The sequence below is a fragment of the Anser cygnoides genome, chromosome W (assembly GCF_040182565.1).
Source record: "Anser cygnoides isolate HZ-2024a breed goose chromosome W, Taihu_goose_T2T_genome, whole genome shotgun sequence".
Taxonomy (NCBI): domain Eukaryota; kingdom Metazoa; phylum Chordata; class Aves; order Anseriformes; family Anatidae; genus Anser; species Anser cygnoides.
In genome coordinates, this window is record NC_089911.1 from 17,081,231 (window position 1) to 17,096,879 (window position 15,649).

General features: G+C 58.0%; 1 protein-coding gene and 1 gene segment (V, D, J or C); one reads left to right on the forward strand and one right to left on the reverse strand.

Moving 5' to 3' along the window:
• Positions 1-1,173: 1,173 nt before the first annotated feature.
• LOC136788797 (immunoglobulin heavy constant gamma 2-like) lies at positions 1,174-3,761 on the forward strand. The segment is given in 2 exon segments: positions 1,174-1,940; positions 2,053-3,761. Coding segments are annotated over 2 exon segments (393 nt in total).
• A 1,114-nt stretch (positions 3,762-4,875) lies between these two features.
• LOC136788789 (uncharacterized) lies at positions 4,876-15,575 on the reverse strand. 2 transcript variants are annotated; one of them, XM_066987477.1, is made up of 7 exons: positions 15,519-15,575; positions 15,372-15,404; positions 15,179-15,238; positions 13,645-13,716; positions 13,472-13,508; positions 6,897-6,983; positions 4,876-6,787 (listed from the first exon to the last, which is right to left on the reverse strand). In XM_066987477.1, the coding sequence occupies exons 1-7, from the start codon at positions 15,531-15,533 to the stop codon at positions 6,309-6,311; spliced, it is 783 nt and encodes a 260-aa protein (XP_066843578.1). In that variant the 5' UTR covers positions 15,534-15,575; the 3' UTR covers positions 4,876-6,308. The 2 variants fall into 2 exon arrangements, 1 of the variants encoding a protein (XP_066843578.1); XR_010827377.1 differs by lacking the exons at positions 13,472-13,508; positions 13,645-13,716; positions 15,179-15,238; positions 15,372-15,404; positions 15,519-15,575 and adding exons at positions 10,050-10,104; positions 10,202-10,269; positions 12,095-12,163; positions 12,564-12,680.
• Between the last annotated feature and the right edge of the window lie 74 nt (positions 15,576-15,649).

A 15,649-nucleotide genomic window follows, 5' to 3' on the forward strand; every position in this document is an offset into this window, starting at 1 on the left:
ACCAGCCTCGATGGCTGGATGGGTGGACACCAGGCTTGATGGGTAGATGGTTGGAGAGACGCCGGCCACAATCGTTGGGTGGACGGTTGATTGAGGTGGGACGGCCGTCCGACCATCCATCTTCTCACCCAACCATCCATCTTCTCACCCAACCATCTTCTCACCCATCTTCTCACCCATCCAACCATCTTCTCGGGGGACAGATGAGGTCAGATTAATTGGTCGGTTGGTTGGACGGACAGTTAGGAGGTCAGATGGTTGGTCAGATGGTTGGTCGGATGGATGGATGGATGAGAAGATGGGTGGATGGAAGCCCTCGAGGTGGACAGATGGACAATGGGGTGGGACAGAAGGCCGGAAGGTTGGTCGGGTGGACTTTGGATGTCGACGGAGATGACGGAAGGGTTGGTGGACAGGCGGTTGGGTTGGCTGGAGTCTGCGGTGGACGGATGGGCGAGAGGATGGATGGATGGAGATGTTCTGGAGGTGTTTGGGAAGGTCTGGGAATGGCTGGATGGATGGGTGAGGAGATGATGGGTGAGGAGATGATGGGTGAGGAGATGATGGGTGAGGAGATGATGGGTGAGGAGATGATGGGTGAGGAGATGATGGGTGAGGAGATGATGGGTGAGGAGATGATGGGTGAGGAGATGGATGGTTGGATGAGAAGGTGGTTGAGAAGATGGATGAGATGATGATGGATGGATGGTTGGATGGATGAGAAGATGGAAGGATGAGGAGATGAATGAGGAGTTGGATGAGAAGATGATGGATGGATGGTTGGATGGATGAGGAGATGGATGAGAAGATGGATGAGAAGATGATGGATGAGGAGATGGAAGGGTGAGGAGATGGATGAGAAGATGATGGATGGTTGGATGGATGGTTGGATGGACGAGGAGATGGTTGGATGGACGAGGAGATGGTTGGATGGACGAGGAGATGGTTGGATGGATGAGGAGGAGGCTGAGGAGATGGAGGCTGGATGAGGAGATGGAGGCTGGATGAGGAGATGGTTGAGAAGATGGTTGGATGGATGAGAAGATGGATGAGATGATGGTGGATGGATGGATGAGAAGATGGAAGGATGAGGAGAGGGATGAGGAGATGGATGAGAAGATGAGGGATGGATGGTTGGATGGATGAGAAGATGGATGAGGTGATGATGGTTGGATGGATGAGAAGATGGTTGGATGGTTGGATGGACAAGAAGATGGAGGAGATGGATGAGGAGATGGATGAGGAGAGGAGATGGATGAGGAGATGACGGATGGTTGGATGGATGAGAAGATGATGGATGAGGAGTTGGATGAGAAGATGGATGAGAAGATGATGGGTGAGGAGATGGAAGGGTGAGGAGATGAGAAGATGGTTGGATGGACGAGATGATGGTTGAGAAGATGGTTGGATGGTTGGATGGACAAGGAGATGGTTGAGAAGATGGTTGGATGGATGAGAAGATGGATGAGGAGATGGACGAGGAGATGGATGAGGAGATGGTTGGATGGTTGAGATGGATGAGATGATGGTTGAGAAAATGGTTGGATGGTTGGATGGATAAGAAGATGGATGAGGAGATGGTTGGATGGACGAGGAGATGGTTGGATGGACGAGAAGATGGATGAGAAGATGGTTGGATGGATGAGAAGATGGTTGGATGGACGAGCAGACGGCTGACTGACCCACCTCCCCACCCAACCTACCCCCAACAGACCCCCGCGGGGAGGCGGGACCCAACCCCCCCCTTGACCTCCCCACCACCACCACCACCACCTCCACCGTGTCTTCTTCTCCCCCTCCCCCCAGAGCTGGACATCTCCACCGCCCTCTGCCCGGACGCCGGCGACCAGGAGCTGGACGGCCTCTGGGCCACCATCGCCGTCTTCATCACCCTCTTCCTCCTCAGCGTCTGCTACAGCGCCACCGTCACCTTCTTCAAGGTGGGCTTCCGTAACCACGTCCCCCTCGCCCCGGAGGTGGGACGGCCAATGGGGGGTGGCCGTGACCTCCCCGGCGGCCATCTTGTGTCCTCTCCTCCCCACCCCACCCCAGGTCAAGTGGCTCTTCTCCACCGTCCTGCAGCTGAAGAGCGCCGGCGGCGGGGGCGGGCCCTACCGCAACGTCCTCAAGGAGGCGGCGTGAGTGGGGGGACCCCGAAACGGCCGCTTTTCGCCCCAAAAACAAAAAAAAAGGACTTAAGGGGGAAAAATATAAAGGGGTGGGGGGGGGAGCGGGGTGCTGTGGGGCGCTGGGGGGTGCTGGGGGGCGCTATAGGGCACAATAGGGCGCTATGGGGTGCTATGGGGTGATGTGGGGTGCTATAGGGCACAATGGGGTGCTATGGGGTGCTATAGGGTGCTATGGGGTGTCGTGGGGTGCTGTAGGGCACAGTGGGGTGATGTGGGGTGCTGTGGGGTGCTATAGGGCACAATAGGGCGCTATGGGGTGCTATAGGGCACGATGGGGTGACGTGGGGTGCTATAGGGTGCTGTGGGGTGCTGTGGGGGTGCTATGGGGTGCTATAGGGCACAACAGGGTGCAGTGGGGTGCTATGGAATGCTATAGGGCACAGTGGGGTGCTATGGGGTGCTATGGGGCAGTATAGGGCACAACAGGGTGCAGTGGGGTGCTGTGGGGTGCTATAGGGCACAGTGGGGTGCTGTGGGGCGCTATAGGGCACAACAGGGTGCAGTGGGGCGCTATGGGGTGCTATAGGGTGCAGTGGGGTGCTGTGGGGTGAGGTGGGGCGCAATGGGGTGCTATAGGGCACAGTGGGGTGCTGTGGGGTGCTATGGGGCGCTATAGGGCACAACAGGGTGCAGTGGGGTGCTGTGGGGTGCTATAGGGCACAATGGGGTGCCAAGGGGCGCTATAGGGCACAACAGGGTGCAGTGGGGTGCTATGGGGTGCTATAGGGCACAATGGGGTGCTGTGGGGCGCTATAGAGCAATAGGGGGTGCAGTGGGGCGCTATGGGGTGCTATAGGGTGCTGTGGAGTGCTGTGGGGTGCTATAGGGCACAGTGGGGCGCTATGGGGCGCTGTGGGGGTGCAGTGGGGTTGTTATGGGGTGCTATGGGGAGCAGTGGGGCAAAATATGGGGCACAAAGGGCCGTGGGGCGGGGGGGGGAAGCTATGGGGCAGGGGGTTGCTATGGGGCAGGAGGTCCCTATGGGGCAGGGGGTCCCTATGGGGCAGGGGGTCGCTATGGGGCAGGGGGTCCCTATGGGGCAGGGGGTCACTATGGGGCAGGGGGTCGCTATGGGGCAGGGGGTCCCTATGGGGCAGGGGGTCCCTATGGGGCAGGGGGTCGCTATGGGGCAGGGGGTCGCTATGGGGCAGGGGGTCGCTATGGGGCAGGGGGTCCCTATGGGGCAGGGACCTCGTATGGGGTAGGGGTCTACCCATAGGCAACCGGCCGCCAGGTCTACCTATAGGGAAAACCTCCAGCCGCCAGGTCTACCCATAGGAAAAACAACTACAGCCGCCAGGTCTACCCATAGGGAAAATACTCCAGCCACCAGGTCTACCCATAGAAAAAAACCTCCAGCCGCCAGGTCTACCCATAGCACCACCTCCGGTTCTTTTTCCCGTAAAACCTGCAAATTTAGTGCAAATCCCCCCAAATCCAACCCCCAGCGCGTCTGCACGAGCGTCTCGACGGGTTTTCGCTGACCCTAACCCCCAAATCTCCCTTTTTTCCCCTCATTTTTCACCGTTTTCTGCCGGTTGCAAAAGTTAAATTAAATTAAAAAAATATGTACGTTATTTTTCCTAATTTACCCCAAAACTTTGGGTATTTTCTTGCATTTTGTCCCCAGAATCTTCCCTTTCACCTAAGGCTGAAGGAACGCACGTTTTTTTGGGGAGTTAAAAAAAAAAATGCGTTTTATGTCCAAAATTACTTCTTATAGAAGAAAAAAGCCTTTAGCGATTTTTATGGCAACATAAAATATTTTATGGTGAAAAACACCAATTTATGGCAAATAAACTTTTTTTTTTTTTTAACGGAAAAAATATAGAAACGTTTTACAGCAAAAAAAAAAAACGTTATATGGAAAAATATTTTATGGGAAAAAAAATGATTAAAAAAAAAGGCAAACCCCACCATTCTATGACAAAAAAACGCCATTTTACAGCAAAATAAATAATCTTTTTGTTTTCCAAAATACGTCATTTTTATGGAAAAAAAAAACCCACTGTTTTACGGCATAACAAATGAAGATTTTAGGGCGAAAGAATCCGTATATGGGAAAAAATAGTTTTATGACAAAAAGGGCATTTTATGGCAAAAAAAAAAAAAACACGCATCTTTTAGGAAAAAAAAAAGCATTTTATGGAAAAAAAAATATATTTTATGGCAAATCCCACCATTTTCTTCATTTTAAATCACATTTATAAGGATTTTTTTAAAAAATAGCTTAAAACCCAATCTCTTTGTGGATGCAAAATGCCCTGTTTGTCCTCTTTTTCTCCCCAAAACGCCTCCCCCGCCACCGAAAACGGCCACTTTTAGCTTTTTATGCAAAAAACCCTTTTCCGCCTCGTTTCGCCTGGCCGCCTTTGCGCAAACAGGCGAGCCGCTGGGCCCCAAAGTTTCGATTCTCGGCCCAAAATTAAAACACTTGGCACCACCCCGGTGGAAAATCCCCAAAGGGCCGGGTTTTGCCCCAAAAAGGAGCTGCGGGGTGAGGGCGCCCCCACGCGGCCGAGCCGCGCACCGCCCTCCTCTCACCTGATTGGTCGAGGCCGCGCTGACATCACGCAGCCAATAGCAGCGCGGGAGCCTCTCCTCGCCCTTCCCCGATTGGCCGGGGGCCGAATGACGTCATCCGGCCCCAAATTGGGCAGAAAGAACTCGAAATAACAATTTCAGCTCAATCTCAATCAAAGCATCGATTTTTTTTTTAATCAAAGTATCCAAAAAGCATCAAATCACCCCGAAACGGCGGCGGCCGGACCGGGAAGCCCCGCCCCCGCATCGGGGGGGGCAACGGAGCGACGTGATTGGTCACCCGTGGCAAGGAAGCCCCGCCTCCTCTGCACCGTGATTGGTCACCCGCCTTGGTTTTGGGGGAAGGATGGGGGAAAACGGGGAAATCCCACGTTTTGGGGGGGAATTGGATCAAAAGGCAAAATCCCGCTTTTTTTTTAGGTGGAAACGGTTCAAAACCCCAAAGTCCTGATTTTTTTGTGTGGAAACGGGCCAAAACCCAAAATCCCACTATTTTGGGGTGGAAAAGGGACACTGAAACCCCCAAAATCCCCGTTTTTTGGGGTGGAAACAGGACTTCGAAACCAAAAAAATCCCATTTTTGGGGGTGGAAATGGGACGCTGAAACCCAAAGTCCTACTTTTTTGGGGGTAGAAATGGGTCAAAACCCCAAAATCCCACTATTTTGGGGTGGAAAGGGGACACTGAAACCCTAAAATCCCCGTTTTTTGGGGTGGAAACAGGACTTTGAAACCAAAAAAATCCCATTTTTGGGGGTGGAAATGGGACGCTGAAACCCAAAGTCCCACTTTTTTTGGGGGTAGAAATGGGTCAAAACCCCAAAATCCCACTATTTTGGGGTGGAAAGGTGACACTGAAACCCCCAAAATCCCCATTTTTTGGGGTGGAAACAGGACTTTGAAACCAAAAAAAAATCCCATTTTTGGGGGTGGAAATGGGACGCTGAAACCCAAAGTCCTACTTTTTTGGGGGTAGAAATGGGTCAAAACCCCAAAATCCCACTATTTTGGTGTGGAAACGGGACACTGAAACCCCCAAAATCCCTGTTTTTTGGGGTGGAAACAGGACTTTGAAACCAAAAAAAAAATCCCATTTTTGGGGGTGGAAATGGGACGCTGAAACCCAAAGTCCTACTTTTTTGGGGGTAGAAATGGGTCAAAACCCCAAAATCCCACTATTTTGGGGTGGAAAGGGGACACTGAAACCCTAAAATCCCCGTTTTTTGGGGTGGAAACAGGACTTTGAAACCAAAAAAATCCCATTTTTGGGGGTGGAAATGGGACGCTGAAACCCAAAGTCCTACTTTTTTGGGGGTAGAAATGGGTCAAAACCCCAAAATCCCACTATTTTGGGGTGGAAATGGGACATTGAAACCCCAAAATCCCCATTTTTATGGGGTGGAAACAGGTCAAAACCCCAAATCCCAATTTTGGGGGGACGGAAATGGGACACTGAAGTCCCATTTTTGGGACTTTGGGGAAGTTGTAGTATTTCGAGGAGGAATTGGGTCAAAAAAAGGAAAATTCCAGTTTTGGGGGATTGGGATGGGACAATGAAACCCCAAATCCCACTACTTTAGGGCGGAAATGGGACACTGAACCCCCAAATCCCCATTTTTTTGGGGTGGAAATGGGACATTGAAGTCCCGTTTTGGGGACTTTGGGGAAGTTGTAGTATTTCGAGGAGGAATTGGGTCAGAAAAGGGAAATTCCAGTTTTGGGGGGATTGGGATGGGACAACGAAACCCCAAATCCCATTATTTTGGGGTGGAATTGGGTCAAAAAGAATGGGTTTCATTTTTTTTTGGCGTGGGAACGGGGCACGAAACGGTAAAAACTCACTCTTTTGAGCGGGAAACGGGTCAAAAAAAGGACCTTCCATTTTTTGAAAGGGAGCGGGAGAGGGCTCGGGGCCAGGAACCCGCTCATTTTTTTTTTTCTTTTTGGGGCGAAAAGAGCGGGTTTTGGCCCCCTTCAGAAAATCATGGCCTTGGGTTCCCCCCGGGGCTTGCGGAGCTTCTCCATGTTCTTCTGCAGGACGTCGAGGAGCACGGCCTGCGGGGGGGGGGGACAAAAAGGGAGGGGGGGGGTGAAGGGAGGGGGGTGGGATTTATGGGGTCGGGGTGGGGGTTGTAGGGTCGGGGATGGGGACCCCAAAACTCACGTAGAGGTCCCGGAGCTCCGCCAGGGCCAGGCGCGTCGCCCCCAGTTCGGCCGCGTCCAGGGCGTGCACCAGGGCCCGGTAGTCCAGCTGGGGGGCAGGGGGGGGGGTAATGGGAGACCCCCGGGGACCCCGATAGACCCCATAGACCCCATAGACCCCAACAGACCCCCAATGGACCCCAGTAGGCCCCAGTAGACCCCAGTACACCCCAAAAGACCCCATTAGACCCCAATAGACCCCATAGACCCCATAGACCCCCAATGGACCCCATGGACCCCATTAGACCCCAATAGACCCCATTAGACCCCAATGGAACCCAACGGACCCCAACGGACCCCAACGGACCCCAGTGGACCCCAATAGACCCCATAGACCCCCATGGACCCCAATGGACCCCATAGACCCCATTAGACCCCCAATGGACCCCAATAGACCCCACAGACCCCAATAGACCCCATTAGACCCAATGGACCCCAATGGACCCCATTAGACCCCAATAGACCCCAGTGGAACCCAATAGACCCCAATGGACCCCAATAAACCCCAATGGACCCCAATAAACCCCAATGGACCCCAATGGACCCCAATAGACCCCATTAGACCCCAATAGACCCCATTAGACCCCAATGGACCCCAATAGACCCCAACAGACCCCCAACAGACCCCAATGGACCCCAACACACCCCAATGGACCCCATTAGACCCCATTAGACCCCAATAGACCCCAATGGACCCCAATGGACCCCAAAAGACCCCAATGGACCCCAATGGACCCCAGTGGGCCCCAATAGACCCCATTAGACCCCATTAGACCCCAATAGACCCCAAAAGACCCCAGTAGACCCCAATGGACCCCAATGGACCCCAATGGACCCCATTAGACCCCTTTAGACCCCCAATAGACCCCAATGGACCCCAATGGAACCCAATGGACCCCAATGGACCCCAGTGGGCCCCAATAGACCCCATTAGACCCCAATAGACCCCAACAGACCCCATTAGACCCATTAGACCCCAATAGACCCCAATGGACCCCAAGAGACCCCAATGGACCCCAAAAGACCCCAGTGGACCCCAATGGACCCCATTAGACCCCAATAGACCCCATTAGACCCCAATGGACCCCAATGGACCCCAATGGACCCCAATGGACCCCCATTAGACCCCTTTAGACCCCAATAGACCCCAATAGACCCCAATGGAACCCAATGGACCCCAATGGACCCCAGTGGGCCCCAATAGACCCCATTAGACCCCATTAGACCCCAATAGACCCCAATGGACCCCAACAGACCCCAACGGACCCCAAAAGACCCCAATGGACCCCAATGGACCCCAATGGACCCCAATGTGGCCCCATAGACCCCATGGACCCCAATAGACCCCCAATAGACCCCATGGACCCCCAAGAATCCCCATGGGACCCAATGGATCCCAATGGACCCCAACACACCCCAATGGACCCCCACGGACCCCAATGGACCCCATAGACCCCATTAGACCCCCAATGGACCCCAATAGACCCCACAGACCCCAATAGACCCCATTAGACCCAATGGACCCCAATGGACCCCATTAGACCCCAATAGACCCCAGTGGAACCCAATAGACCCCAATGGACCCCAATAAACCCCAATGGACCCCAATGGACCCCCAATAGACCCCATTAGACCCCAATAGACCCCATTAGACCCCAATGGACCCCAATGGACCCCAACAGACCCCAAAAGACCCCAATGGACCCCAATGGACCCCAATGGACCCCAATGTGGCCCCATAGACCCCATGGACCCCAATAGACCCCAATGGACCCCATGGACCCCCAAGAATCCCCATGGGACCCAATGGACACCATTGGACCCCAGCAGACCCCAGTGTGGCCCCATAGACCCCATGGACCCCAATAGACCCCAGTGGACCCCAAACAGACCCCAATAGACCCCATTACACCCCAATAGACCCCAATGAACCCCAATGGACCCCATTAGACCCCATTAGACCCCATTGGACCCCAGGGGACCCCATGGACCCCAACGGACCCCATGGACCCCAATGGATCCCAATGGACCCCATTAGACCCCAGTAGACCCCAGCAGAGCCCAATAGACCCCAGTAGACCCCAACAGACCCCATTAGACCCCATTGGACCCCCATGAATCCACATGGGACCCAATAGACCCCATTGGACCCCATTAGACCCCAGTGTGGCCCCATAGACCCCATGGACCCCAATAGACCCCAATGGACCCCATTAGACCCCAATAGACCCCAATGGACCCCATTAGACCCCAATAGACCCCAATGGACCCCAACGGACCCCAATAGACCCCATTAGACCCCAGTGGACCCCAATAGACCCCATTAGACCCCAGTGGACCCCAAAAGACCCCAATAGACCCCAACAGACCCCAACGGACCCCAAAAGACCCCAGTGGACCCCAAAAGACCCCATTAGACCCCAATAGACCCCATTAGACCCCCATTGTCCCCCATGAACCCCAGTGGACCCCAACAGACCCCATTAGACCCCAATAGATCCCATTGGACCCCAATAAACCCCAATGGACCCCAGTGTGCCCCTATAGACCCCGATAGTCCCAAATGTGACCCCAACAGACCCCCATGGACCCCAGTAGACCCCAGTAGACCCCCATTGTCCCCCATGAACCCCAATGGGACCCCATAGACCCCATAGACCCCAATGTGACCTCAAAGACCCCGATGGACCCCCATGGGACCCCATAGACCCCCATGGGACCCCATAGACCCCAATGTGACCCCATAGACCCCAATGTGACCTCAAAGACCCCAACGGACCCCCATGGGACCCCATAGACCCCCATGGGACCCCATAGACCCCAATGTGACCCCATAGACCCCAATAGACCCCAAAAGGACCCCAAAGGACCCCAAAGTGCCCCCAAAGGACCCCAAAATGCCCCCACGGACCCCAATACGACCCCAATGAGCCCCCCGGACCCCAATGCGATCCAATCGACCCCCAATTGCACCCGCCGGACCCCAAAGAATCCCGAATTCACCCCAAAGAACCCCCCAAATCCACCCCAAAAATCCCCCCCGGACCCCAATCCACCCTACAGACCCCAATAAAACCCCGAAAAACCCCAAATTCACCCCAAAAAAAAATCTCACCACGTGGGGGTTTTGGCCGCCTTGGAGACGGCGTCGCCCCCGCTCCGACAGGTACCTGGGCGTTTTGGGGTGAGGCGACGGGATTTAGGGTCACGGGATTTGGGGTGGGGTGGGGTGGGGAGGGGGACCCCAAAAAAACCCCGTAGACTCACTTGGGGAGGCGGCCCTGAAGCCCCTCGAGTTGGGTGCGGGACGCGGTCAGGAGCTCCAGAACCTTCTCCTGGTTTTGGGGGGAATTTGGGGTTTTGGGGTGTTTTGGGGTTTTAGGGGTCCGCGGGGCGGGGGTCGGGGGAAAAACGGGGAGGGATTTGGGGGATTTAAGGGGGATTTTGGGGGGGGATTTGGGGGATTTAGGGGATTTAGGGGGGAATGGGGGGGAATGGGGGGATTTGGGGGATTTAGGGGATTTAGGGGGATTTGGGGGATTTGGGGGGATTTGGGGGATTTAGGGGATTTGGGGGGAAATGGGGAGGATTTGGGGGATTTAGGGGGGATTTGGGGGATTTAGGGGGGATTTGGGGGGATTTGGGGGAGTTTAGGGGATTTGGGGGGAATGGGGGGATTTGGGGGATTTAGGGGGATTTGGGGGGATTTGGGGGAGCTGAGGGGATTTGGGGGAAATGGGGAGGATTTGGGGGATTTGGGGAGATTTGGGGGAGTTTAGGGGATTTGGGGGAATGGGGAGGATTTGGGGGATTTAGGGGGATTTTAGGGAGGATTTGGGGGATTTAGGGAGGATTTGGGGGGATTTGGGGGAGTTTAGGGGATTTGGGGAAATGGGGAGGATTTGGGGGATTTAGGGGAGGATTTGGGGGAGTTTAGGGGATTTGGGGGGAATGGGGAGGATTTGGGGGATTTAGGGGTATTTGCGGGATTTGGGGGGATTTGGGGGATTTAGGGGGATTTGGGGGATTTGGGTGATTTGGGGGGATATGGGGAGTTTAGGGGATTTGGGGGGGAATGGGGAGGATTTGGGGGATTTAGGGCGGATTTGGGGGATTTGGGGGGAATTTGGGGGGATTTGGGGGGAAATGGGGAGGATTTGGGGGATTTGGGGAGGATTTGGGGAGTTTAGGGGATTTGGGGGGAAATGGGGAGGATTTGGGGGAGTTTAGGGGGATTTTAGGGAGGATTTGGGGGATTTAGGGGAGGATTTGGGGGATTTGGGGGAGTTTAGGGGATTTGGGGGGAAATGGGGAGGATTTGGGGGAAATGGGGAGGATTTGGGGGATTTAGGGGGATTTGGGGGAGTTTAGGGGATTTGGGGGGAATGGGGAGGATTTGGGGGATTTAAGGGGGATTTGGGGGGATTTGGGGGATTTAGGGGGGATTTGGGGGATTTGGGGGATTTGGAGGGGATTTGGGGGAGTTGAGGGGATTTGGGGGGAATGGGGAGGATTTGGGGGAGTTTAGGGGGGATTTGGGGGATTTGGGGGGATTTGGGGGATTTAGGGGGATTTGGGGGATTTAGGGGGGATTTGGGGGGATTTGGGGGAGTTGAGGGGATTTGGGGGGAATGGGGAGGATTTGGGGGGATTTGGGGGATTTGGGGGGGGCTGGGGGAAATGGGGAGGATTTGGGGGATTTAGGGGGGCATTTGGGCATTTGGGGGGATTTGGGGGAGTTGAGGGGATTTGGGGGGAAATGGGGAGGATTTGGGGGATTTAGGGGGGATTGGGGGGATTTGGGGGATTTGGGGGGATTTGGGTAAAATGGGATGGATTTAGGGGATTTAAGGGAGGATTTGGGGGGGTTAGGGGAGGATTTGGGGGCATTTTGGGGTCTCCAGGGGATAATTGGGTGAAATAACGGGGATTTTGGGGACCCTGGCAATACTTGGGGTGGAATTGGGGTAAAAAAAGAGGATTTTGGGGGTCCCTGGGTGGGATTTCGGGAGCCTGGGCCGGATTTTTGGTGGGAATTCGGGGTCAACGGGGGGGGGAGGGGGATTTGGGGCTAAAACGGGCGGATTTGGGTCTCCCGGGAGGGGGGGGGGGGTGGATTTTGGGGCAAAAAAGGGGGATTTTGGGGTCCCCCCCCCATACCTGCACGGCCACCCCGAAGTTGTCCCCGTCCTCGATGCGCGGCACCTGCAGCTGCAGCCAGAGGGCCACCTGCACCCAAAATCCCCCTTTTTCGCCCCAAAAAACCTCGCCCTCGCAGGCCACGCCCCCCGGGACCCCGCCCCCTTAGGCCACGCCCCCATTAGGCCACGCCCCCTTAGGCCACGCCCCATTAGGCCACGCCCCCTCGTAGCCCGCCCTCACCCCCCCCCACCCCCTACCCCGAAGCCCCGCCCACCCCAAGACCACGCCCACCTTTGACCACGCCCCTTTATAGACCACGCCCCCTTTATAAGCCACGCCCCCTCCCCCCGCCCACCCTCCCCCATCCCCGCACCACCCCCCTCCTTAGGCCACGCCCCCATTTCGGAAGCCACGCCCCCTCATAGGCCACGCCCCCCCAAACCGGAAGCCCCGCCCACCCTCCCCGGAAGTCCCGCCCCCCCCTCGCCTGGGCCACGTGGTTCCGGGCCTCCGCCAGCAGGGGGCGCCAGCGCTCCAGCAGGGCCAGCAGGGCCGGGTGGCTCGGGATGGGGGGGCAGGGGGCGCTGATTGGTGGAGGGGGGGGTCACGTGGTCAGGCACGTGACCCGAAGCCACGCCCCCCCCCCAAGAGCCATGACCATATATGGGATGTGGAAATAACCCATAGGACCCATAACTGCCCCATAGCGACCCATAACTACCCCATAGGGACCCATAACTGCCCCATAGAGACCCATAACTGCCCCATAGCGACCCATAACTGCCCCATGGGGACCCATAACTGCCCCACGGGACCCATAACTACCCCATGGGACCCATAACTACCCCACGGGACCCATAACTACCCCAAAAGGACCCATAACTGCCCCATGGGACCCATAACTGCCCCATAGGGACCCATAACTGCCCCATGGGACCCATAATTGCCCAGAGGGACCCATAACTGCCCCATAGCGACCCATAACTGCCCCATGGGGACCCATAACTACCCCATGGGGACCCATAACTACCCCATGGGACCCATAACTACCCCATAGGGACCCATAACTGCCCCATAGGGACCCATAACTACCCCAGGGGACCCATAACTGCCCCATAGGGACCCATAACTACCCCATGGGGACCCATAACTGCCCCACGGGACCCATAACTGCCCCATAGGGACCCATAACTACCCCACGGGACCCATAACTGCCCCATAGGGACCCATAACTGCCCCACGGGACCCATAACCACCCCTTGGGACCCAGAACTACCCCATAGCGACCCATAACTACCCCATGGGGACCCATAACTGCCCCATAGCGACCCACAACTGCCCCATAGCGACCCCCAACCACCCCACAGCGACCCCCAACCCCCGCCCCCAGCTCACCCTCCTCCTCCTCGTCCTTCTCCTTCTTCTTCTTCTTCTATGGGGCGAGGAGAAACGGGGCCGGGGGGGGTGAGAACGGGGCACTTGGGGGTCCCAGCCCCACACTTGGGGGTCCCGGCCCCACACTTGGGGGTCCCGGCCCCACACTTTTTGTTGGGGGGGGGGGTCCTCACCTGGGCCGGGTCCGGCAGGGGAATGTCCAGCGGCGCCCGCAGCTCCTCCGGCCCCACGGCGAAAACGGGGTCCTGGGGGGCGGCCCCATAGTGACCCCGGCCCCATAGCGACCCCCCAGCCCCATAGTGACCCCCCAGCCCCCATAGCGACCCCCCAGCCCCATAGCGGCCCCCCTGCCCCATAGCGACCCCCCAGCCCCATAGCGACCCCCCCAGCCCCATAGCGACCTCCTCAGCCCCATAGCGACCTCCCCCAGCCCCATAGCGACCCCCTCAGCCCCATAGCGACCCCCCCAGCCCCATAGCGACCTCCTCAGCCCCATAGCGACCTCCCCCAGCCCCACAGCGACCCCCCAGCCCCATAGCGACCTCCTCAGCCCCACAGCGACCCCCCAGCCCCATAGAGACCCCCCCCAGCCCCATGGCGACCCCCCAGCCCCATAGCAGCCCCCCAGCCCCATAGAGACCCCCCAGCCCCATAGCGGCCCCCTGCCCCATAGCGACCCCCCAGCCCCATAGCGACCTCCTCAGCCCCATAGCGACATCCCCCAGCCCCATAGCGACCCCCCCAGCCCCATAGCGACCCCCCAGCCCCATAGCAGCCCCCCCAGCCCCATAGCGGCCTCCACCAGCCCCATAGCGACCCCTCAGCCCCACAGCGACCCCCCAGCCCCATAGCCCCCTCCCCAAATTCCCTTCCCAGCCTAAGGGACACCCCACAGAGACCCCCCCAGCCCCACAGCGACCCCCCCAGCCCCATAGCGACCTCCTCAGCCCCACAGCGACCCCCCAGCCCCATAGAGACCCCCCCAGCCCCATAGCGACCCCCCCAGCCCCATGGAGACCCCCCAGCCCCATGGCGACCCCCCCAGCCCCATAGCGACCCCTCAGCCCCCTAGTGGCCCCCCCAGCCCCGTAGCGACCTCCTCAGCCCCACAGCGACCCCCCCAGCCCCATAGAGACCCCCCCAGCCCCATAGCGACCCCCCAGCCCCATAGCAGCCCCCCAGCCCCATAGCAGCCCCCCCAGCCCCATAGCGAACCCCCAGCCCCATAGCAGCCCCCCAGCCCCATAGCGACCTCCTCAGCCCCATAGCGACCTCCCCCAGCCCCACAGCGACCCCCAGCCCCACAGCAACCCCCCCAGCCCCATAGCGGCCTCCCCAGCCCCATAGCGGCCTCCCCAGCTCCATAGCGACCCCCCCAGCCCCATAGCCCCCTCCCCAAATTCCCTTCCCAACCTCATAGATCCCCCACAGGGACCCCCCAGCCCCATAGCGACCCCCCAGCCCCACAGCAGCCCCCCCCCAGCCCCATAGCGACCCCCCAGCCCCATAGCCCCCTCCCCAAATTCCCTTCCCAACCTCGTAGATCCCCCACAGGGCCCCCCCAGCCCCACAGCGACCCCCACAGCCCCACATCGACCCCCAGCCCCACAGCGACCCCCACAGCCCCACATCGACCCCCCAGCCCCATAGCGACCCCCCCCAGCCCCATAGCACCCCCAGCCCCACAGCGACCCCCCGCAGCCCCACCTCCAGCAGCGCCTCCAGCTCCGCCACCTTGGCCGGGAAGCCCTTCAGCAGCTCCGTCATCTGTGGGGCAGGCGGGGGGGGGGTGTGTGGGGGGGTGTGGGGCTGCCCCATAGCCGCCCCACAACCCCCCCCCCCAAAACCCCCCCCCCGCCCTCAACCGCCCCATAGAAGGGGGTCGAGGGCAGGGCCTCACCTGGGCGCCCACCCGGCTCCGGAAAGCGTCGACCTGATTGGTTGGGGGGGGGGGGGTCTGCAGGGGTCACGTGGGTGCCCCCCAGGTCACGTGACACCCCCCGGACCCCCCCCCCCCACCCCGTGTCCCCCCCCACCTGCCCCCCACCTCGGCGGCGTCCATCGGGGATCCAGAAGCGAAAGCGAAAGTGGCGCCGGGGGAGGGAAGGGGGGGGGAATCTCCCTCCTCCCCCGCCCCCGCGAAAAGGGGGCGTGGCCCCGCCCCCCGGCCCCGCCCCC